General features: G+C 42.6%; 1 protein-coding gene across 2 annotated transcripts in view; it reads right to left on the bottom strand.

The window, feature by feature from the left end:
- Vha100-1 (V-type ATPase subunit a family protein Vha100-1) overlaps positions 1-24,342 on the bottom strand; it is a 47,663-nt gene extending 23,321 nt beyond the window's left edge. The window contains exons 1-10 of one of the 2 annotated variants that reach the window (XM_076186350.1): positions 24,186-24,342; positions 22,562-22,702; positions 22,276-22,455; positions 20,146-20,274; positions 14,939-15,045; positions 14,459-14,585; positions 8,481-8,657; positions 7,758-7,970; positions 7,360-7,510; positions 6,758-6,897 (exon numbers count right to left, since the gene is read on the bottom strand). In XM_076186350.1, the coding sequence (XP_076042465.1) occupies positions 6,758-6,897; positions 7,360-7,510; positions 7,758-7,970; positions 8,481-8,657; positions 14,459-14,585; positions 14,939-15,045; positions 20,146-20,274; positions 22,276-22,455; positions 22,562-22,678 (1,341 nt within the window). In that variant the 5' untranslated portion in view covers positions 22,679-22,702; positions 24,186-24,342. The remainder of the gene's footprint in view (positions 1-6,757; positions 6,898-7,359; positions 7,511-7,757; positions 7,971-8,480; positions 8,658-14,458; positions 14,586-14,938; positions 15,046-20,145; positions 20,275-22,275; positions 22,456-22,561; positions 22,703-24,185) is intronic. The other variant, XM_076186351.1, reaches the window with a different exon arrangement.

The raw sequence follows: 24,342 nt of genomic DNA, 5'->3' as shown, positions 1-24,342 counted from the left end.
TTGAGAGAAGCCAGTAAATGCCTTGGTGGGTTGAAGAGTGTAATGAGGAATAGACATTTGGGAATGGATGCTATGTGGAGACTGTATGAAGGAGTGATTGTGCCAACAGCACTGTATGGGGCAGAAACATGGAACATAAGAGAGGAAGAGAGAAGGAGTTTGAATGTGTTTGAGATGAGGTGTCTAAGAAGTATGATGGGGGTTACTAGGCTAGATAGAGTGAGAAATGAGGAGGTGAGGAGATGAACGGGGGTGGAAAGGGAGTTGGGAGATAGGGTTGATGAAAGAGTATTAGGATGGTTTGGACACATGGAAAGAATGAGTGAAGAAAGACTAGTAAAAGAGGTATGGAAGGCAGATGTGGAGGGAGTGAACATGAGGAGATGTCCTAGGATGAGGTGGATGGATGGGGTGAAGGGGGCTTTGGGGAAGAGGGGAATGTCTGTTGAGGAAGGACAGGAGAGGACAGAAGACAGGGGTGAATGGAGAATGGTTGTATATGGATGATGATGTGATGCATGAGGTGGAATGGGCGGGGGGATGGGGGGTGAGGTAGTATGTGTGAGCAAAATTTGACGCAGCCCAAAGGGATTTCTCCCCGTCTTCTCCTTTTATGCATGGGGGGACAGAGAGGGGGGGTCACCGATTTAATGAAGTGGCCTTGCTGTGGATGTGCTGTGTTTTGCGACACTGCTTGTGACCCAGGGCAGTGGACAAGGTGCAGGGATGACCCATCATCCAGGAGGTCCTAAGATTAAAGGGAAGGTGGAGGGGTGTGGAGTGTATTCAGGGATGGAATGGGTGGGAATGATTTTATGCTTTTTCCTTTTTGGCTACCTCCCTTGTAAGGGGGAAAAAGCCTTGGTATATGTATGTATGTATATGTATGTATAATAAACAGTTCCTTGAAAGAAGGAAAAGTTTCAAAAGATTGGAAAAGAGCAAATATAGTACCTATATATAAATTGGGAAATAAAGACCCTACCAACTAAAGAACAGTCTCTCTAACAAGTACAATAGCAAAAATCTGTGAATTATCAAAAGTAGATGGGTAAGGTATTTAGAAAAACAACGTGCTAAATCCAAGGCAATTTGGATTCAGACAAGGACGATCATGCATCACCAATTTAATATGTTTCTATTCAAGGCTAATAGATATAATACAAGAAACAGATGGATGGGCTGATTGTGCATTTCTAGACCTAAAAAAAGATTTTGACAAAGTACCACATAAGAAGTTGCTTAAGAAATTAGAAACTGAAGGAGGAATACATGGCAAACTGCTTAAATGGATAGAAGACTTTTTGCAAGAAAGAAAAATGAGAGTAGTGATAAGAGACAAACACTAATTGGGATGAAGTAATAAGTGGTGCTCCACAAGGAACAGTTCTGGCCCCAATAATGTTTGCTATATATATTAATGATATGGATGAAGAAATTGAAAGTTACATGAGCTTCTTTGCAGATGATGCAAAACTGTTAAAAAAAGTGAACACTGAAGAAGATTGTGAGTCACTACAGAGTGATCTCAATAAAGTATGGGAATGGTGTAGGAAGTGGGAGATGGAGCTCAATACTAAGAAGTGTAGTATAATGGAATTTGGAAAAAGCAAAAAAAGAATAGGAGGAGAAATAAAAAAAGTAGAAAATGAGAAGGACCTGGGAGTCATTATTATGAATAATATGTCATATGAGAAACATATAAACAAGATTTTTGGAGAAACTTATCATTTAATAAGAACAGTCAAAGTGGCATTTACATACATGGATGAAGAAATGGTGAAGAAAATACTAATCACTTTGATAAGACCACACTGTGTGTTGTTTCAAAAACACCTCCCTCCGTGGGTCTGGGCAACCATTATCATCAGTAAGGGGGCCCTCCTGGGGCAAGGGGCCCCCCCTTCCCCCACAAGCATAGGCCACTAAAGCACCATTGTCTGAGCCAGGTATGAAAATAATCACGAGGTTTGACAGGCCAGGTAGAAGGAACTATTAGAGGGGTGGCTGAGGAGGGCCATTAGAGGTAAGGAGTACCTCAGGTTTGTATCAGGGAAAAATTAATTTTCCTGCGAAAATTACATTTGTTCCAAAGAATACAAACTCTTCGGTACTCCTTACCCAAAGAGACTCGGACTTAGTTGGGAAGGAAGTAGTTATCTAGCCTGGGAAACCTCCGTAAGGAAAAAATTGTGTGCTAAGACCTACGTTGACCAGACCCTTATACATTCCCCTAAACTGTGAAGGGCACCTAGTTCCGTACCCAGGAATGGAGACAGACAGGGTATACTCACTTTGTACCACTTGCAGGGCTTGAATTGATTCCCTTGGAATGCTTGAGAGCCCTCGGTGCGGGAAGGGAATGTAGGAGTATGAGAAGGACTTTGGATAGGTATCACGGTGGTCGCCGAACCAGAACCTAGATGAGGTTTCGGGGTTGGCTGTGTGCCATTGGTAAGGGGTATGTCATCTCAGGACTTCCTGGGCAGCCACTATGGGACCCAGAGAGAAGGCCCCTAAGGATTCCCACATGACTTTTGAGGTAAAAGGAAGTGAAAGTAGTCTGGGACTTCCATATACCTGCTTGAAGGACCTGGTTGACCAACAGGTTCTTTCGGAAGGCTAGGGAGGTCCCTATTGCCCTGAGGTCATGAGCTTTTGCTCTAGGGCAATCCATGGGGCTCATGGTGTAGGCCCTGCAGATGACTTCCTTGATCCAGTAAGAAATGGAAGTCTTAGTGACGGGCTTGGGCTTACCCCTGGAAGAGACGAACAATCTTGGCAAGTCTGGTCTAAGATGCTTAGTCCTCCTGAGGTAGGTACGGATAGCACGTACCAGGCATAGTACCATTTCTGCATGCTCGCCCCCTACAAAGTCGTCTAAGGAAGGAATACTAAAGGACCAGAATCTAAGGTCGGCTTTGGCCGGATCCTGGTTTTTGGCAATGAATTGGGGCAGAAAAGTGAAGGAGACCTCTTGCCATCCCTTCAAGTGGGCGACTCGATAAGAGATGGCATGCAACTCCCCGACCCTCTTGGAAGACGCAAGGGCCAAGAGAAAAACTGAAGCGGAGGAATTTTCTGGATGAGGGATGCAAAGGTATTTGGAAATAGGCATCCTGGAGGTCCAGCGACACCATGAAGTCTCCTTCCCTGATAGACGCCCTTACGGCCTCTGGGGTGTCCATTCGGAACTTCGTCAGGGAAAGGAACTTGTTGAGAGGAGACAGATCGATGACTGGTCTCCACCCCCCTGTTGCCTTTGCTACGAGGAATAGCCTCGAGTAGAACCCCGGGTCCAGAGTCAAGACTTCCTCTAGAGCTCCTTTCTGAATAAGAGCGGAGATTTCCTCCGCTAGGGCCCACCTGCGATCCGAGTCCGGATGGCAGTTGCTGACTTGGATGGGATAGGGAGAGAGGCTGGGGATGGTGTGAAAAGGAAGGCAATAGCCTGCCTTGATGACCTGGATGGTCCAGTCCTCCGCCCCGGCCGCCTCCCATGCCCTCCAGCAGAGAGAGAGGCAACCTCCTATCCTGTGCGGGAGGGCAGGCGAGTTCCTAGAATTTCCTGCGGTGGGGTCCGGAGCCTCTCTTATGTTTGCGCCCCTGTTCTCTATTGGGAAAGGGGCGGGGCTTTCCTGTCTGTGCTTTCGACTTTGAATAGGGGGGCCCTCTTAGGGAGATGAAAAGGCTGCCTCTGCGTCTGAGAGGACCGAGGGGTCGATGGAGGGGTGGTCCTTGGCCTCGAGCTAGGGACGGCTGTTCTCTCGATGGCTCTGTTGTGCATCAATTGGTTTGCGTTATGGATTGCTGAGTCCACCATTTCTGGGGGAATTAGCATGTGGGTGAGAAGGGGGGCCCTCTTCAAAGGAGCATAAATCTCTCTGAGGAGGGGGTCACTGGGGTCCCCGAGGATGGTGTCTCTCCTGCGGGACTCGATATTGGCCCAGGACGTTGAGAGACAGGAAGCCTGATGCTTCAGGGCTCTGCTCGCGCTTTCCAATAGAGCCTGGAGGTCGCATTCTTCCTGGGGCTGTAGTTCGGGTAAGAACTCCATTACCGAGGCAAGGAGGCGTTCTAGCCAGGAGTTCACCGCCAGGGACAGAGCCAGTGATTGAATGTGGTCGCTGACTTCCCTGCCGGAGAGGAGGACGCTTCTTCTGCGTAGCGATTCCGCGTCCGCTTCTTCTGCGTAGCGATTCCGCGTCCGCTTCTTCTGCGTAGCGATTCCGCGTCCGCTTCTTCTGCGTAGCGATTCCGCGTCCGCTTCTTCTGCGTAGCGATTCCGCGTCCGCTTTAACCAGCTCTGGTAACCTGGCCGGGATCGAGGCTGCACCGAGGGTTGTCCCCGATGGGGTGTAGAAGCGCTTCTGGTGTTCCACTGGAACCGGAAGCCAACGCGCCTTCTCAGTTGTCCGTTTTGCGAGAGCGTCGGAGGCTTGGGTCATGGCTCTCGCTGTCTGCGTACTCCATGGAAGGTGGATTGAAGGAGGCTGCGCTCTCTGAGAGTTGCCCGTCATGAAGATCTCTGACTCGAATGTGGCTTCCTCTTCTTTCGGGGGGCCCAGTCGATTGGCCCTCCGAACTCTCGCAAGGATGTCTGAGAAGGAAGGTTTGACCACCATCGGGGATTCCGACTGGGAATCGGAAGGGGAAAGGGAACGTGCCCCCCCCCCTACGGCGCTGTGGATATCGTCGTCGTCATAGGAGGGATCTGCATGGTCAGGGAGGAACCTTGCGCTTCCCTCGTCGTCACTGATGGGTTCAGGGGTGTTCTGATCACGCGGAAGATGGTCGAGGGGGGCCCTTAGGGGTGGTGACTCCTGACGAGCTTCCGGGTGGTGCATGAACTGAGCTTGAGAAGCACGGAAAAATTCCCGTTGTTCCTCCATCTGTTCCTTGAGTGTCGTAATGAGTGAACACAGGGTGGGGAGGAGGTCCTGGGAGTGCCCGCTTGGCGAGTCCCGCCTGGGTGCGGATGTTCCGGGAGACTCCAAGGGGAGACTGCCACCTCTGGACGAGGAGTTATCTGCGACTAGCGCGCGCATGGGTACACCTCGGGCCTCCTGCCCACCGGGCATAGAAAGGGTTCCGTTGATGACCCATCTCGTCTTACGCTGGATTGAAGGTGGACTGCGGGACTCCCGATTAGAAGAAGAGGCCGAAGCGCTCTTTAGCTCCGAAGTCGGGTCCTTTGTCCGTGTGGGGTTTAAGCTGCCGGAAAACGCAGTGGGAGGGGCGGCCGCTGACATATCCGGGAAAAAGCTCGTACCCGGGGGCCAGAGGCGCATGCCCGTCAAAGCTAACCACCTTGGGTGACGGAATAGGAGCCAACTTAGCCTGAAACTGACTCGAGGCCGATGTTGTACAACCTTTCCGTCTACTACACTTTGGAGGAGGGAGAGAACTGCCCGTGTCCTCCGCAGGCGTAGTATGCCTTCCCTTTGTTTCGGGTGAGGGGGGAAGCCATCTTCCCTGCTTGCGTCCTTTGTTCTTTGCATGCACTTTCCTGTGAGCATGGAAATACGTGGACCACTGCTTATCATCCCATTGAGCGCACGTGGCACAAGGGGATGAAGGGGAACACTCCATCTTTCTACAGCGAACACACCAAGCATGAGGGTCCGCGTCGGCTAGCGGGAGAGAAGCCCGGCAGAGAAATTCTCCGTTGTCGAAGGGACACACCCTATTTCGAACAACAACACTATGACCAGATTCCATACTTACAGAGAAGCGTAGAATACTCGGTGAAGGCTAAGGAAATGAAGCAGGATAGGAAGAGGGCGCTCAAGAAATCCCAGGTGAGCGGATGGCTTCGATACAGAACGCTCAAAACAAAGGAAGCCCCTGGGAGGTTGCGATGGCCGAAGCAGGTTGCCCTATTTTCGTCACAATCTACAGAGGCCAGGAATGGCGCCAATCGTGCCCGTGGAGTACGAAAATCAAAGCACTGCACTAGAATATAGAGGGGAATACCGTTCCCCAAACAAACTTAAGAAACTTTAGCCGTAACATGAGAGATGTTGACTCTATCGTTACCACGAAGACAATGGTGCTTTAGCAGCCTATGCTTGTGGGGGAAGGGGGGGGCCCCCTTGCCCCAGGAGGGCCCCTTACCGAGGATAATGGTTGCCCAGACCCATGGAGTGAGTGTTTTTCAAACAACACACAGTATTAGTGGTAGAAACTTTGGGTTACGCGAAGTAATCCTTGGGTAAGGAGTACCGAAGAGTTTGTATTCTTCGGAACAATTTTCTACTTTTCATGTTTCTGTTTTCAACTTTAACCATAACCAATTCCACATTATTTTTTCCTCCTGTTATCTTTGTCACATTTAAACCTTTCTTAATCAAAATCATGACTCCTCCACCCTGTTTCTTCACTCTATTTTTCACCCAATGGTTGTATAGACCTTGTCCCACAGTATTTAATGGTAGTAGACCTTTTAATTTTGTCTCCACAATTCCCTTTATGTCTGGTTTCTTTATTTACAAATAGTCATTTAATTTGTTTAGTCCTGAAACCATACCATCTTTGTTAGTATGTTATTTTCCAATTTACTCTTTTCTTCTCTTTTTTTTTTTTTTTTTTTTTTTTATGTACCATTTTCTCAGCCTCAGGTCCATTACTCTAAAAAAAAACTCGTATCTACATATGTATGTATACATGTATGTATGAAAGTCTCAACTTTCTAAAACACTTTGTGAATAGTTCTGTATGACTTGCACCAGTATGGATGCCCATGACACAACTGTACCTCATTTGTAGTTTTCAGTGTTGCAAGTGATTTCTCCTTCAGTACCATCCATAGGGCAAAAGCACTCATCAGAATTCCATGGCCAGCATCTCCAAACATCACAGCAAACAGGAATGGGAAAGTTGTTGTTGTGTACAAAGCTGAAAGATGAGTCAAAGTTTATAAAGTATTTCAGAATTAAACAAGACCAATGAAGGGCAAAGACTAACTACTTGGGCAACAAAAGAGCCATTTTTGAAAGACTAAAAAAAACATTTACTGTAACTTTAAGCTATTAATAATTCAAAACAAACACAATCTCTAATCTTTCAGTCAATAGAAACCTACAACCCCACAGCAGTTAGTAATGGTCCTCAGGACCTCCTGTAGTCTTCTCTGAGAAGAAACTTTGAATTGTCATCAGTACTGCATCTCTACATGTGATGGGCTTTGGATGGTAAATGATGGGTGTAATGCTTTGACTTAGCCAGCCACCCCCTTCGTAATGGGGAAAAGGCCTTCCAGTATATGTATGTATTTACATAAAAAAATTATTTACATTTGTTCAATGTTTATATAATGCCTAAAATACAGATAACAAAGTTGGCCCCACAGATATGTACCTGGGTTGACTTCTCTGTAAGTTGCAACACCATAGGCATCAATCAGGGTCTGAAAACCAGTGGTGAACTTGTTGGTTCTGTGAAATGTTGGAGGTTGCATTGTTGTGTCCATGCGGTTTAAGATGGGCTGCACAGAGCTTCCAGACTTCTCCTGAAAGATGAAATAAAAACATTTGAGCCCCATTAATGACACAGTCAATTTATAAAAATGTACATACATACATACATACATGTATGTATGTATGTACATTTTTATAAAAATGTGCCAAGGAATTAAATTTCCTCATAAAAGAAAGAAAGCAGCATGAAGATAATTCCCTACAATGTCTGTCTTGCAAGACCATCACCACTATCCTTAAAAGAGAACATTTTACTTAATATCAAATTTTGCATCTTACCGTTCCTTTCCTTAAAGCTTCACTGATGCAGCCCATATCATATGTTGGCAGCCAGCATTCAGCAATCAAACACTTGTTGGTAACATCAAGGTTGAAGAGGTTGAGTGTGTGGTAAATAGCTTTAATCTTGTGAACTTTGATGAACCAAGTACGCAAATGTTTGGCAGCAGCAGCCAACACGCGGTGGCGATGGTCGGTCGTTTGCGTCAGCACCTACAAAATGACAACCATGCAAAAATGGAATGACTCTTACTAGTCTGTACATACCTACCTCTTTCAAAACATCTTTACTACAGGTAATAGCACTTTTCTTTCTTTCTAAAATTAAATTTACCCATTAGTTCTCTGGAGAATTTCTCTCTTAATAATGAGACTACATAATAAAAACTTTGTCCATTTCAAGTAAGTCTTCTTCAAACAATTAATATGAAAACAGTCATCCTATTTCATCTTAACTTTATTGGCACAGTTACTTGAAATGATCATCCCACTGCTCATTCATAGGCACTTCCCTCCCTCCATATGGGATACTGACTGGATAAGTTTTATGCACTCAATACTTAGGGACTTTAAATCACACTCATGCTGATTGTTAAGTAACTTTTAACTTATGCTATCTCTCCTTTCTGCTACTTTCCTCAAAGCTCTCCTTTACCATCACTATGATTCCACCTCTTATATTTTCATTCAGCACCCTGTAGTAGAAAACAAGACATCACAAACCGTGGTCAAGTCTTCAAGGCGTGTCTGGACACCCTGGACCATCTCTTTCCGCTCAGAACCTAACTCAGGACATGGGTACATTGTAGCACGGCAACCTTCACAGATCTTCTTGACTTTGTTCTTAAGTTGTTCTCCTTGGAAGAAGATTATGAAGACAGACTTGTTCACACCTTCATGCTATAAAAAGAAAGTACCCATTTGCCATGAATATCAAAACATACATACATATACCATGGGCTTTTTCCCCCTTATAAGGGAGGTAGCCAAAGACAAAAGGCATAAATCCACTCCTACTTATTCCACCCCCATTCACCACCCCTCCCTCCCTCCCTCTTATCTTGGCTCCTCCTGGATGACAGGTCATCCCTGCATCTTGCCCATTGCTCTGGGTCAGAAGCAAATAAAAAACAAATCAAAACAAAACTGCATTTATAATCATCTATCTACATACATACATATACCAAGGCTTTTTCCCCCTTACAAGGGAGGTAGCCAAAAAGGAAAAGGCATAAAATCATTCCCACCCATTCCATCCCTGAATATACTCCACACCCCTCCACCCTCCCTCTTATCTTAGCACCTCCTGGATGACGGATCATCCCTGCACCTTGTCCACTGCCCTGGGTCAGAAGCAGTGTCACAAGACACAGCACATCCACAGCAAGGCCGCTTCATTAAATCGGCGACCCCCCCTCTCCGTCCCCCCGGGCTGCGTCAAATTTTGCTCACACATACTACCTCACCCCCCATCCCCCTGCCCATTCCACCTCATGCATCACAACATCATCCATATACAACCATTCTCCATTCACCTATCTTCTGTCCTCTCCTGTCCTTCCTCAACAGACATTCCCCTCTTCCCCAAAGCCCCCTTCATCCCATCCATCCACCTCATCCTAGGACGGCCCCTCATGTTCACTCCCTCCACATCTGCCTTCATCAACCCTATCTCCCAACTCCCTCTCCACCTCCGTTCTTCTCCTCACCTCCTCATTTCTCACTCTAGCCTAGTAACCTCCATCATACTTCTCAGACACCTCATCTCAAACACATTCAAACTCCTTCTCTCTTCCCCTCTTATGTTCCATGTTTCTGCCCCATACAGTGCTGTTGGCACAATCACTCCTTCATACAGTCTCCTCTTAGCATCCATTCCCAAAAGTCTATTCCTCATCATCTATCTAGTACGCATATAACAAGGGCTTTTTCCCCCTTACAAGGGAGGTAGCCAAGTCAAAGGCATGCACCTACCCTCACCCATTCCACTCCCATCCACCACCCTTGTTTTCCTCTCATCTTAGCTCCTCATGGATGAAGGGTCATCCATGTCTCCTACCTGGGAGACAACATGCAACATATCTAATTTATAATCATACAACATTTTCAACTACAACATATTTCTCCATTTTCTCATTTAAGCAGTTCACTCTTAGTACCTCCCTACCTTCTGTCCTTTTCCTTCTTCCCCACTTATCCTCCACTCTCAACTTACCTTCCACCAAAAAATTATCTGATATTCCCCTACTCTCTCCCCTTTGAACATTTACATCTTTAACTCTTCCTACTATATTCCTGGTTACCACTATATAGGCCAATAACACTCTATATACCACCCTTCCACCCACCACCCTCTCCCATGTGTACTTATGCTTGACTTTCTTTCTAAACACTATTTGCTATCATCAACTCTCTAGACACATCTCCACCATCAACTCTCCACTACAATTTTTTCCTGGAACTCCACATTTCCAAACCACTCTGTCTATTCACTTAGAGTGAACTGTTTAAATAAGAAAGAAAAGGAAAAGGAGTATAAGAAGCTGAGAGAGGAGTGAGAGGGAGTGAAGGATAAAGCATAATTAGGAGTGGAGGAGGAATGGGGATGGTTCAAGGAGGAAGTCATAATGTGTGCAAAGATGGTGTGTGGAACAAGGAGGATGGGAGAAAATAGAAGGAAGGGTAGTGAGTGGTGGGATGAGGAAGCAAAGAAGGGTGTAGAAGAGAAGCAAGCTTTCATAGATTGGTTACAAATTAGGATGAGGGAATCATATGAGAGGTACAAAGTAGAGAAGTAAAGCATAAGATAAAGGAGGCAAAGAGGATAGCAGATGTGACATAGGGTAAGAGTATGACAGAAAAACTAATAAAAGAGGTATGGATGGCAGATGTGGAGGGAGTGAACATGAGGGGACGTCCTACGATGAGGTGGATGGATGGGGTGAAGGGAGCTTTGGGGAAGAGGGGAATGTCTATTGAGGAAGGACGGGAGAGGACAGAAGACAGGGGTGAATGGAGAATGGTTGTAAATGGATGATGTTGTGATGCATGAGGTGGAATCGGGGGTGAAGTAGTATGTGAGCAAAATTTGACGCAGCCCGAAGGGATTTCTCCCCATTTTCTCCTTTTATGTATGGGGGGACAGAGAGGGGTGGGTCACCAATTTAATGAAGCGGCCTTGCTGTGGATGTGCTGTGTCTTGCGACACTGCTTCTGACCCAGGGCAGTGGACAAGGTGCAGGGATGATCCGTCATCCAGGAGGTGCTAAGATAAGAGGGAGGGTGGAGGGGTGTGGAGTGTATTCAGGGATGGAATGGGTGGGAATAATTTTATGCCTTTTCTTTTTTGGCTACCTCCCTTGTAAGGGGGAAAAAGCCTTGGTATATGTATGTATGTAATAAAAAGATGTTTTGGAAAGAAATTACGAGAGGAAAAGGAGGCGAATCAAGTAGAGAAGAAAAGGTAAAAGGTACAGATGGAGAGATGATAATGGAAGGGAAGGCATTGAGAGGAAGGTGGGCAGAGTATTTTAGGGAGTTGCTAATTATGAAGGAGGATAGGGCGGGAAATGTAGTTGCAGTGGGAAGTGCTAAGAAAATGACCGTGATGAGCGAGAAAAATGGAGGAGAAATAAGGAAAGATGAAGTGAAGGCAGCTGTTAAGATGATGAGAGCAGGTAAGGCACCTGGGTTGGATGGATGCCATGCAGAATGTCTGAAAAAATGAGGTACAGTGATAGTAGACTGGCTGGTGAGGTTAGTTAATGTTTGTTTAAGAGAGGGTAGAGTGCCAAAGGGCTGGAGGAGTGCCTGTACAGTTCCACTTTACAAGGGAAAAGGGGACAAGTGTGAGTGTACTAGTTTCAGAGGGATCAGCTTGTTATGTGTAGTTGGAGAGGCTTATGGGAGGGTCTTGATTGAGAGGATTAGGATAGGATCAGAAGGAGTAACTGTAAGGAAAAGTGTGGGTTTAGGACAGGTAGAGGTTATTTTGAACAGATTTTTGTGGTAAAACAGATATGTGAGAAAGCTACAGGATAAGGGAAGGATGTATTTTGGGCTTTTATGGATTTGGAAAAGGCATATCACAGGGTAGACAGGAAGGCACTGTGAGAGGTTTTGCAGATATATGTGATAGGAGGAAAGCTGTTAAGAGCAGTCAAGAACTTTTACAAGAGTAGTAGATCTCGTGTTAGGATTAGAAATGGAGAGTGAATGGTTTGAGGTAAAAGGTAGGACTTCATCAGGAACGTATTATGTCGCCCTGGCTGTTCAATTTATACATGGATGGGGTGGTGCGAGAGGTAAATGCAAGGGTAGTGGGTCAGGGATTAGAGATGGTGAAAGAAAATGGAGAAAAGTGGGAGATAAGTCACTTGTTGTTTGCTGATGACACTGCGCTTGTGGCAGGATCAGAGGAGGGATTGAGGAAGTTAGTGACAAAGTTTGGGAAGGTATGTGAATGGATGAAATTGAAGATAAATGTGGGTAAAAGGTGATGAGATGTGCAAAGGGAAAAAGTGGCAGCAGCCTGGAAATGAGTATTAAGAGGAGAGGCTGGAGGAAGTGGATAGTTTTAGATATTTGGGTGATAATGTGGCAGGAAAGGGAAAAGTGGAAGTGGAGGTAGAATGCATATTGAGAGAAGCGAGTAAATGCCTTGGGGGATTAAAAAGTGTAATGAGAAATAGACATTTGGGAATGGATGCTAAGAGGAGATTGTATGAAGGAGTGATTGTGTTGACATCACTGTGCATGGCAGAAACATGGAACATAAGGGAGGAAGAGTTTGAATCTGTTTGAGATGAGGTGTCTGAGAAGTATGATAGGGGTTACTAGGCTAGATAGAGTGTGAAATGAGGAGGTGAGGAGAACAGGGGTGTAAAGGGAGTTTGGAGATAGGTTTGATGAAAGAGTATTGGGATGGTTTGGACACATGGAAAGAATGAGTGAAGAAAGACTAGTAAAAGAGGATGAGATGGATGGATGGGGTAAAAGGGGCTTTGGGAAAGAGGGGAATGTCTGTTGAGGAAGGATGGGAGAGGACAGAAGATAGGGGTGAATGGAGAATGGTTGTGTATAGATGATGCTGTGATACATGAGGGGGAGTGGGTGGGGGGATGGGGGTGAGGGAGTATGTATGAGAAATAACTTGATGCAGCTCAAAGGGATTTCTCCCCATCTTCTCCTTTACTGCATGAGGGGACGGTTTAATGAAGTGGCCTTGCTGTGGATGTGCTGTGTCTTGTGACACTGCTTCTGACCCAGGGCAGTGGACAAGATGCAGGGATGACCCATCATCCAGGAGGTGCCAAGATAAGAGGGAGGGAAGAGGGTAGACAGGAGTGGAGTATGTAGGGGATGGAATGGATGGGAGTAGTTTCCATGCATTTGGTTCTTGGCTGCCTCCCTTGTAAGGGGGAAAAAGCCTTTGGTATACATATGCATGTATGTATTTCTCTAAAGAACAGTTATCAACCAAAATAATCACTAGTAGATGAATCTACCACTAAAAACCAAAAGGGACTGGGTGAAACTAGTTTCCTTTACCCGCAAGAATTGTAAAACAATGCCTTAAAGACATCTTTTCTACTTCATCTATGTTCTTATATCCCCTACTGTCTAGCTATCTATCTATATACCAAAGGCTTTCCTTATAAGCAATGTAGCCAATTTAAAAACCACATGCCCATTCCCACCCATTCCACTCCCATCCACCTTACTTTCTTCCTTTCATCTTAGTTCTTCATAGATGATGGGTCATCCCTGTATCTTACCCACTGCCCTGGGTTAGAAGCAATGCAGCAAGACAAAGTACATCTACAGCAAGGCCGTTCCATTAATTCGGCGACCCCCCCCTCTCTGTCCCATCATACAGAAAAGGAGAAGACAAGGAGAAATCCCTTTGGGCTGTGTTAAAATATCATTCACACATAAACACTCCCTACTCCCCCCCCCAGCTACTGTACATCATAAATACATACATATACCAAATGCTCTTTCCCCCTAACAAGGGAGGCAGCCAAAAAACAATAGCATAAAATCCACTCCCACCCATTCCTTCCCCACACACTCCACTCCATTCACCCCACTCCCTCCCTCTTATCTTGGCTCCTCCTACATGACGGGTCATCCATCCCTGCACCTCGCCCACTGCTCTGGGTCGAAAGCAGTGTCACAAGATACAGCACATCCACAGCAAGGCCACTTCATTATATCAGCAACCCCTCCCCATTCCCTCATGCAGAAAAAGAGAAGACATCATAAATATAATATGGGCTGCCTTGAGTTTCAGTGGCTAAAAATCTGCAGTCTTACAGTGGCTGCCCTTCCATAGATCTCTCTGGGAAGAAATTTTGGGCTGTTGTTTGTGTTGTATTTTTTATGTGGGATTATTCCTCTGTCACTGGATGAAAGTAGTGGGGGATGGGAGTCATTGCCAGCTCTCCTCATGTGAAAAGGTGAAGGAAATTTTGTTGGAGTGGACAGACAAGGATCTTGGGGCCTAGCCCGGAGAGAAGTAGAGAGGTGGGGGGATCAATGTGTTTTGAAAATGGACAGTTATGATTCTTTCTGCCATCCATCTTGCAGGATGACCATTAACAGGTGCCCATCACTGTTTATTAAAGTAAATATATGTGACTGAAGCTTTCAATTTTGCCCCATTTTTATTTAGTGAAATTCTAGCAAAAATAACTTACTGTTACAGGATCTGCAAGTGGAGTATCAATTTCTGACTGCCGGAGGAAGACATTCCCTCTGCATACACGCCACAGCATGCGTTCAAACATTGGCATCCGTTCACGGTTGATCACTCCAGCAACAAAACTGAAAGTTATTTGTCCAAAAGAGTAAAAAAATTCTTTGATGATGATGATTGGTGATGATGGTTATGATCACAGTGATGATTATGATGAGGATGACAATGATCAAGAACTCACAACCCCTCATTACCCAGCATCCTAAGTCCCTCCAACAGATGTCTCTACAAAGAAATATTTGATTGTTCTCTGTGGGGTATTAATACACTTCTATTTCTATCTTCAGATTGACAAAAGACTTCTATATTCTTCCTGTATAAAAAATCAAGTATTGTACTATAAAATATCAGTAGTGTATGTTATAGAAATGTGTGATTCATTACCACTGCCAAGTACTTGTAAAAGTGTCAATAATCTCACCCAAGTTGCACAGGCCCTTTGCCCTCCTCAGCTGGGATGAGGTTCTGCGTGATGCTGCTAGTAGGCTCAGACTCATTCTGTGGTGGTAAAGGTGGTGTGGATCCTTGCTATTATGAGCAAGGCACAAACAAACAACCCAACAACACACACTCAACCATTCACAAACGGTATCGGAACATCAAGGGTTAACATTTGATGAAAATGATCATGACAGAATGGAATTTAACAAGCAAAATGGAACAATATACAATGTCGGCTCCATTACCAATGCCATTTTTCAGTACCAACAACCACAATAAAAAAGTAGCTTACATATACACACACAACAAAAAAGATATTAGCCAACAATATGAGCCATTATGCATCAACAACAACACAATGTTACAAAAGCAGAGCACATTAACCATTGTTAAGCAAATCAATCCACATTCATTTCATACACAAATTACATATCATAAAATTGTGATATTAATAATCAACAATTAGTCAAATTAAAAAAAAAATCATACTCAATACATCATAAAAAGCAATGTTACAATGAAATTAGTATTCAATGTATTTCAGAAGATTGTACATTGTGTATTCCAAGTTGCAGGATGGGAAAAATTTGAGCAAAGCGATGTAGGCGTTGAAGGGCGGTGGGTGGTGGAAGGCAGCAGCAAATGGGAAAAGGGAGAAAAAATAAAACAAAATGTTAGTACTCATTATGCACTCCTCAGCAGTTCATCCTCAGGGCTACAACCAGGGATGATCTCAACATATTCCATTACAATCTACAGTATATGTGCACTATCTACAAGTATCTTATTGACATACATAAAACTATCATATACAGATTAAGTCATCTTGTCATCGTATCCATGACAAACTAGTATTTTGTAAAAGATACAGTGTTAAGTGAAGGAAGATACGTTTATGAGTTGAAAGTGAGTGAAGACAGAACTTCATCTGTTCAAAAAGTCAAGTCCTTCATGCAATCTACCACTAGTTGCACTTCCCACGTGCAAATTTTAACTAAACCTCACATGCTCCATTTCCTACCACCACCTCAAACTAATGCATATCCAGAAGCAAAGCACTTGCATAGCAGAGGAATGCAGCTATTCATACATATGCCACTAACATTTATATTTGTACCTGGAAGCTGGTCAAATGCTATGTACGGAAGCAAATTTGTGTCTTCCATTTCCTTTAATTTCCTTACACAGGAGGATTGCTAACCCACCCATCACTTCTTGGTCATTTAGTCAAAACAAAACAAAGAAGGGCCAGAACTTGTTTTATTGCTCTCATTAAATCTGAAATGTAATATAAGAATAGAGAGAGAGAGGGGGGGAGGGGGAGAGAGAGGGAGAGAGAGAGAGAGAGAGAGAGAGAGAGAGAGAGAGAGAGAGACAGAGAGAGACAGAGAGAGACAGAGAGACAGAGAGAGAGAGAGAGAGAGAGAGAGAGAGAGAGAGAGAGAGAGAGAGAGAGAGAGAGAGAGAGAGAGAGAGAGAGAGAGAGAGAGAGAGAGAGAGAGAGAGAGAGAGAGAGAGAGAGAGAGAGAGAATAAGAGAGAGAGAGAGAGAGAGAGAGAGAGAGAGAGAGAGAGAGAGAGAGAGAGAGAGAGAGAGAGAGAGAGAGAGAGAGAGAGAGAGAGAGAGAGAGAGAGAGAGAGAGAGAGAGAGAGAGAGAGAGAGAGAGAGAGAGAGAGAGAGAGAGAGAGAGAGAGAGAGAGAGAGAGAGAGAGAGAGAGAGAGAGAGAGAGAGTGTGTGTGTGAGTTGGGGGAGAGGGAGAAAAAATTTATAATTCCTATGCTAACTCCTTTATCATTCTTCACCTCTGCCTGCCTTCCCTCCCATATCCTCCTCTCCATTCCCCCATGAAGCATCATTACTCCTTTACTCTCTCACTTCCTTCAGTACCTACCCTTCCTTTAGACCCTTCCCATGCCACCTTCTTTATTCTTTTACTTCAACATTTCCCCTCTACTTTACAATCCCTCCATTTTGCTATCAACCTCAACTCCCCTTTACCTCTTCTATGACTTCCCCCTTCAGTGTGATACTGTCCCCAAGGACAGATGTGTTGGCTATTGCTGACAAAGTAGTTCTCACTGACTTTCATCTCCCCTTTCCCTTCCATCTTGCTTGGGCATCTTCTCTTCCATTTCTCCCCCCTGTCATGCACTAGCCTGTTTACTTTCTATGATGTTCTTTTCTCTTTTAAGAATTCCTTTACACTCTTCAATATTTTACTTTAATATTCTATTTCCATTCCTACCACTTTTGTCCATTGTACTTTTTTAACAGCTTGCCTTCATTTGTTTCATGTGTGGGACTAACAATGAGTACTTGTTAATGGTGGTCCTGCAAAATGGATGCAGCCCATCTTCAAACAACCCCTCCTCCATCCTAAGGTGCAGTCCCAACAGACTGGCACATGATCTCTGAACAAGGACCAAGACCTGGATTAACCACTTCAGTATGAGTCAAATTCTCATGCACAGCATCAGCTGCCATACATACAATGCATCACATTACTTGCATTGTAAAATATGAAGTCACTGCTGTATTACTTGTTCTCTTTCACTCTGAGTAATAATACACACAGAAAACATGATCAAACCAGCTCACAAAATCTGGTGGTAACTGATGTACAACTACAAAAATAATATATAATCACGATGCTGATGACATCTTTGTGCACCCACTCACACCTCATAACGCCTACATAGGCATCATCGTACTGAAGTGGTTAAGTCTGACTTCTCCCCCACCAAATTTTTTTTCACACAAGGAGAGCTAACATCCAGCACCTGCTTTCCTTCTCCCCCTCCTCCTTGTATCTATTTAACTATTGTATACAGGAAAAGAACAATGCTCATGTAATCCTGTCTCACTCTTCAATTATCACACCTAGGCTAAAATTAATGTATGATTCTAACTTGGTGGTCTATGGTGTTAGTTTTCTATGAAACAAAGTTCAAGTGTGTGATGAGGTGATACTTGAGAAATTATATAATATATTACAATCTCTTCGCTCATCATTGGTTGTGGACATCCAATATCAAGGCCCAGAAGGGAGCACACTAAAATGATCAATAGTGTATTTTTTTTTTTTACTTAATTCAATATAATTACTCTTAAAAAATCACATCTTCAGGGACTTCTTCTCTTTGGTATCATCACCAATATGGTGCTAGATTGACTTTCATCTGCCACTGTTTATGGTTTCTCAGCATGATACAAAGTTCATTATATCATACCCATTTAATGCACAATTATAACCCATTTGACACCCCCTTCTCATCTTAGCTCCTCATGGATGAAAGGCCATCCCTGTCCCCTACCATATTGCTCATGTCAAGGGCAATAGAGCAAGGCACAGCTCTTCCACAACAGGAAACCATCAGCCAGAACTTATTGATCCCCACCACTTCATCACATGGTGACCCCCTTCCTCATTAACTTAAAATAATCTATGAAGAAGATGGTAACTTTCCTTCAAGCTGTCTACCTATATACCAATAGGCTTCTTTCCCCTTATAAGGGAGGTAGCAAACCTGTACCATCCTATTAGCAATTCATAATTTCCCTCCAAAGTCTTGCATTCTCTCTTCCTTGCTTGACATATTTCTTGTGGATCAAAAGCCACCCTTCAACCCATCCATCTACCTTATTATTGGTCTTCCTTTCAAGCTTAGACCATCCATTTCGGCTTCCCACACTCTTCTTTTGCTAGTCTTTACTCATACATTCTTTCAATATGCCTGAACTACCTCAGCACATTGAGCTACCCTATCCAACAACCCTCTTTCCATTTCTGTTCTCTGCTTCAATTTCACATTTCTCATGATCTATTCTTGTAACAACTATCACTTTTCTCAAAGACTTTGTTTCAAAAACATTCAGACAAGTCCTTTCTGTCCCCCTTAAATTTTAAGTTTCTGCTTCATGCAATGTATGAAAGTGGCAAATGCTGACAAAAATTCCTAGGATACAATCACTCTTTCATACATTTTTTTTATGTGCATTCATCCCTAAATAACTTCTCATAACACTTCACATTCCACCCAGGCATTAATTTGCATCATTTATTAACCCTGCATTCTTATTTTGTTTACTAGTAATGATATCTATTTAGTTTTCATAACCTGTTAAACTCTTTTGCTTCAAAGCTTATTCACTAGGGTTATATATATAAAAAACTAACAGCAAAGCCAGATAACCAGTTATAAGAACAGTAACATATCATACTGAAAAAAAAAAAACATGCCATGATTTTTTTTTATAGCAGTCTAGCAATTATAAATGCACCAGAACTGCTTATATAAATTCTGATGCTGGTTATGAAATTTTTATTTACAGCATGCAATCTGATACCTATTTTACCTTTGGCATTCTTCAGCAGCATGTAAACTAAAACAAAGATGGTCTGTAGAACTCATGAAGGGAAAAAATAAAATCTTCCAAACTTACTAAACCTTTAAAATAGCCTCAAATAAGAGTACACATTCCAGTATCACACAAAAAAAACATACATATATGCATCATAGAGAAAAAGTGGGTCTCATTCACATCAACTACTTGACTACCCAACTAAGCCAGAATTCAAAAATCCACCACCTGAAGCCTTCTCTACCATCCATGAAGAGGCACGCCTGGTGCACACAATTTAAACAACAGACAAAACAGAAGAAAAATGAGAGGCCACACTAATTCACACACATCACCTGTTTATTATCCACCATGACAGACAAAGCACACCCTTCCCACTGCCTGTGGAGTAAACCACATTTCCAAAGTACGAAATACAGAGCTCAAGCTTTATTTCACTTTAGAGTATATTTAAAATTTGTTCAATTTAAAGAATGCTAAGCAAGGTGATTCATGTGCTTGTTTATAATACTAAGAGAAAAGTGAAGGGCAATTTTCATCCTGAAGATATAGAAAATATATCACATTCAATGAAGGTTACCATTAATACTAAGACATCAAACAACTTGAATTTTTTGCAAGGATCTTGGAAAAGGCTATGAAAATTACCATTCTTTTTAAAATATCTCAAGTTTAGAAAGTGAAGACTTTAAATAAGGAACTTGTTTAAATGTCATATCTACATCTATATCTCAAAGACCTTTTCCTCCATATAAAGAGGGTGGCCAAGTCAAGGTACAATTCTGCTACATAATGAAAGAAAATAAAAACTCAGGCAGACTTACCTCATCGAAGAAAACTGAAGTTTTCTGTAAGACATACTTTAACTCTGTCAATTCCAAGAAATTCCTATTAAGAGTCTCAGCGTTGGAATTTACTTCCTTTAGCTCATTTTCCAACTTTTCAAATGTTGCCTGCAATTCATAATATATGCATTCATAATGTTAAACTTGACATACAACTGGAAAAGTTATCCTTCTACCATATTTCATCTAATTTGGACTTGGTTGGATAAGTATGGTATACCGTTAATTCTCACAAAACATGAAAATCAAAATAGCATGGCTAGTAAAATATACCACACTGCTGAGCATATTGTGTTACCACAACTACACATATGTACCAGGTACAGTTCCCATAACATGAAGACATAAACCCATTTTCCCACCATTTGATGTATTGTTCATAGAGCACAGATATCCTTAATTTAAGTAAACATTAAATGAAACATATCCTTCAAACATAAAACAAGAGGGATCATTCTATTGGCAATCATGCTACCTCAGATAAAAAATGAAAAATATATTACATAAAAGTAAACTGTTTACACCAAGAGGCATTTAGCTGATCCCAAATCCCTTACCTCTCCACTATATTATGTATTTGTTATATACGGGAAAAGAACTACGCTCATCATAGTATTCACCTACATGAGAATTTTACTTGAACAAGTTACACACTTCACGTCCTGCCTCTATTTTTTCTTCACACCTAAACAGTGGTTTGTTTCATATTATCTTAATTCTTGGAATGGAGATCATATCATGTGGTCTACCACCTTCATATATACTATGAAAGTATGAAGGATATATTGCCAGCTCTGCCACTATCAAGCTTCAACTATTTGTAATGGATCAATCAATCCACTGCTCTAGCTCTTGCTGGAGATCTCCAGCCCCAGGGAATCCAGGAACAGACAGCAAGTTGTGGTGGATGATATAATAATAAATCCAATAATTCACTTACTCAGTTCTTATTTTGCTTAACAGTAACCACTGTAAATGTGAACTAAAGAAAATACTTGTTTTTGGTACAAGATGAACCCTTACACATCACAAAAGTAATGATACAACTCCTTGATGGTCTATAGTTAACTCATGATTGCTCTGTGTACAAGGCCTTCACGGGGTGGGGTGGGGGTGGGGGGACATATCGCTTGTTTGCGAAAACGTCGTCATAACTCAAAAAACTGATTTTTTGAGTTATCTATACAGACATATTCATCTTCAAACACGGATTTTTTTGGTAACAGTGTCATATCTGTAGCTCAAAAATTGACCGCTAGGGAGTGCTAAATGTCCCAATGACATAACCTTACATGTTCCAACTTGTTCCAACAAATATTTTAGACTTAGTAAAGATTATGATTGTTTCAACTTCTATAAACTTTAGAGGCTTATTTGATGCTCCAAAAAATTGTCCACCTATGGTGTTTGAGAGCTTTTTATAATATTGAGAGCATTTTGAAACTTTAAAATGCCTCTCCTAAAAAAATCGATATTTTGAGTTATGACGACGTTTTCGCAAACAAGCGATATGCCCTGGGGCAGCAATTCTAGTCTGGACATGCTGCCCACAAGGCTGACAAAATAATTCTAATAAAAAAAAAGGCAAAAGAACCCCTGAATATATTACTGTAATATTTTGCATTAGAATCAACAGAATATAAAACATTTTTCCCTTATCTTTTCTGCAATAGGGACATTAAATAACATTTTTTAAAACCTATTTAATTATTTCACAAGCCAATAGCTATAATAGGCAGTAAGAGATGGTGGAGATGGGAAGTGGTGATGGGGGACAGGGGGCATCACTGAGAACTTTGCCCTGGGGCAACACTTTGGCATGTAAGGGCTCTGTCTGAGTGCTGTCTAGCATTTTCATTCAACTGAAGGAAGCCCACCCTCCCTATGCATCATGTTGCCTGCCAAAACCTGAGTTTATTCCATGACTGTTGGTGAGACTGCACAGGAATTCTGGTGGATACAGGACCACATTAGCAATATGCTATCTGGATGTGTGGGTCTGGCTGCACTACCATCTGCATTCATAGTTTCCTCTGCCTCCTGATGTCACACCTTCCCAAACAGACCTTAGCCAAAGACCATCCCTGAAAATGATGCTCCTCTACTCGCCTCAAGATCCACCATTTCCCTTGGTTGGGGAGCTTCAGGGTTTTCTCCTGTATCTAAGATGGTGATGGTGTCATCTTTCTTAATTTCCTTCTCAAGATACCTCAGCTTCCGATCCATCTCCTCACAACGCCGCACCTCATGGACAAACTTGCGTTGGAATGCATTAACATCCGGGTTGAGCTATGAAAAATAAAGAGCAGTGCACATGAATTAGTGAATTTATAAAGAATCTGAAAAAAATTTCATAAAAGTCATTAACAAGTAAATTGCAATTTATTGGTCTTACATCTCGAAATTGAACGAGTCCAATCTCGCCAAGTTCTGACACACAATTGTAAGCTGCCTCACTAGAGAGGAACAGCTGACAAAGGTTCATCATCTCACTCCTGAAGATGGAACCCATGATGAATGGTTCCCTCACTCAACCCTGGAAGAAATAATAGTTGAAAAAATAAAAAAATCTTTCTATATAACAAGGGTTTTTTTTCCCATTACAAGGGAGGTAGTCTAGCCAAAAGGCATGTACCCACTCCTATCCATTCCACTCCCATCTATCACCCTTTCCTCCCTCTCATCTTAACTCCTCATGGATGAACATAAAAAATAATAATAATAATGAATAAATAAAATAAAAATATAATCAAAAGAAATTACTCCTGAATGTAAGAATAACAACATAATAATAATTGTTGGCTCTTGCTTCATTAACTTGAAACTCCACATCCCTACAGTGGCTGGTAATGGTCCTTGGGGGCTCTCATAGATCTTTCTGAGAATAAATGTTGGATTTTTGTTTGTGTGTTGTAAATCAATCAATCCATTGCCCCAGGCCTCTCTTCCAGGAGACCCATGGCTCTCAAGTAACAGTAACAGCCACCCATTGGACCCATAGGTCACTCAGGGAAGAAATAATGTCTGTGTTGTATCAGTGTGGAACCGTTTCTATGTCACCCATTGCCCCAGATCTCTCGTGCAGAACACAAACTCCCAAGTAACCATGAACACTGGATTGACCCATAAATCATTCAAGGAAGAAAGATTGTGCTCTTTTCTGGATATGGCTAGGGTGAGGGAGTATAAGATGAGGTGTCTGGTGTCTCCTATGTGATAAATGCATCTGGGGCAGTGTATTTTTGTGGCCAGGACTATTCTATGTTTTAGCGCTGGACGTTGATCTCGTAAAATTCCAGAATCACGCAAACACGGCTATTCAACATAAAACTTACATTATCCAATAGCTCATAAACTAATGTAACCTTTCCTTGGGGAAAGAAATATTTCAAATGCAAAAAAGAAGTGAAAAATGTCTTTGAGTGATACTGGAATAGAACCTTGATCTGAATGTAGTCATAGTAGTGTAGTTCTACGAGTAATGCCATAACTATACATACTCTCCATCCTTTTGCCTCAAAGAGGACAGTAACAGTTTGTAATATTAGTGAAATTTTTCACACTAGCAATGTGGCTCAAATTCTTGATCTTAAATATAGGACCCTGAAGCACTAACCACTGTGTCAGTAAGCCATGCATTGGGGGAGACCCCAAGGACACAGTACCCAACCATGATCCAGTAAAAAAAATATATATATCATGGGGAGGGGAGAAGCTCTGGATGCACACCGCTTGCCTTGGTTGGAGTCCAGATGAGATTAGGTTGGGTTACATTTGGGCTAGTAAAGTGTAATATGCAGTATGTTGTCTATGGTGGTATCTATATAAATATAAAATGTATTTCTTTTGTATGCATGACAATAATATTCACTTTCCATAAAAAATCCTTAACTACAATGTAGTTAATGTACATATAGCATTATAGTGTGTGTAGTCAGTTTACATGTAAACTATCATCACAATATAGTGACTAATATTTTAACTGTGCATACATCCTAAATAATATTAAAGGCACTTACTTCTCGAGAGATGGAGGACACTTTATCCCTTTCACTAGTTCTCTGATTCTTCACGACAACCTGTTGATCCTGCAGCAGTCCTCCAATGTATCTGTCAGATCTCAGGGAGAGTCCGAAGTCTGAATAATTAGGTTCATACCACACTCGCAACGCCACA

This window comes from Oratosquilla oratoria, chromosome 6 (genome assembly GCF_046742065.1).
Source record: "Oratosquilla oratoria isolate Oo_2021 chromosome 6, ASM4674206v1, whole genome shotgun sequence".
Taxonomy (NCBI): Eukaryota; Metazoa; Arthropoda; class Malacostraca; order Stomatopoda; family Squillidae; genus Oratosquilla; species Oratosquilla oratoria.
This window is presented reverse-complemented; position numbering and strand designations above follow the sequence as displayed.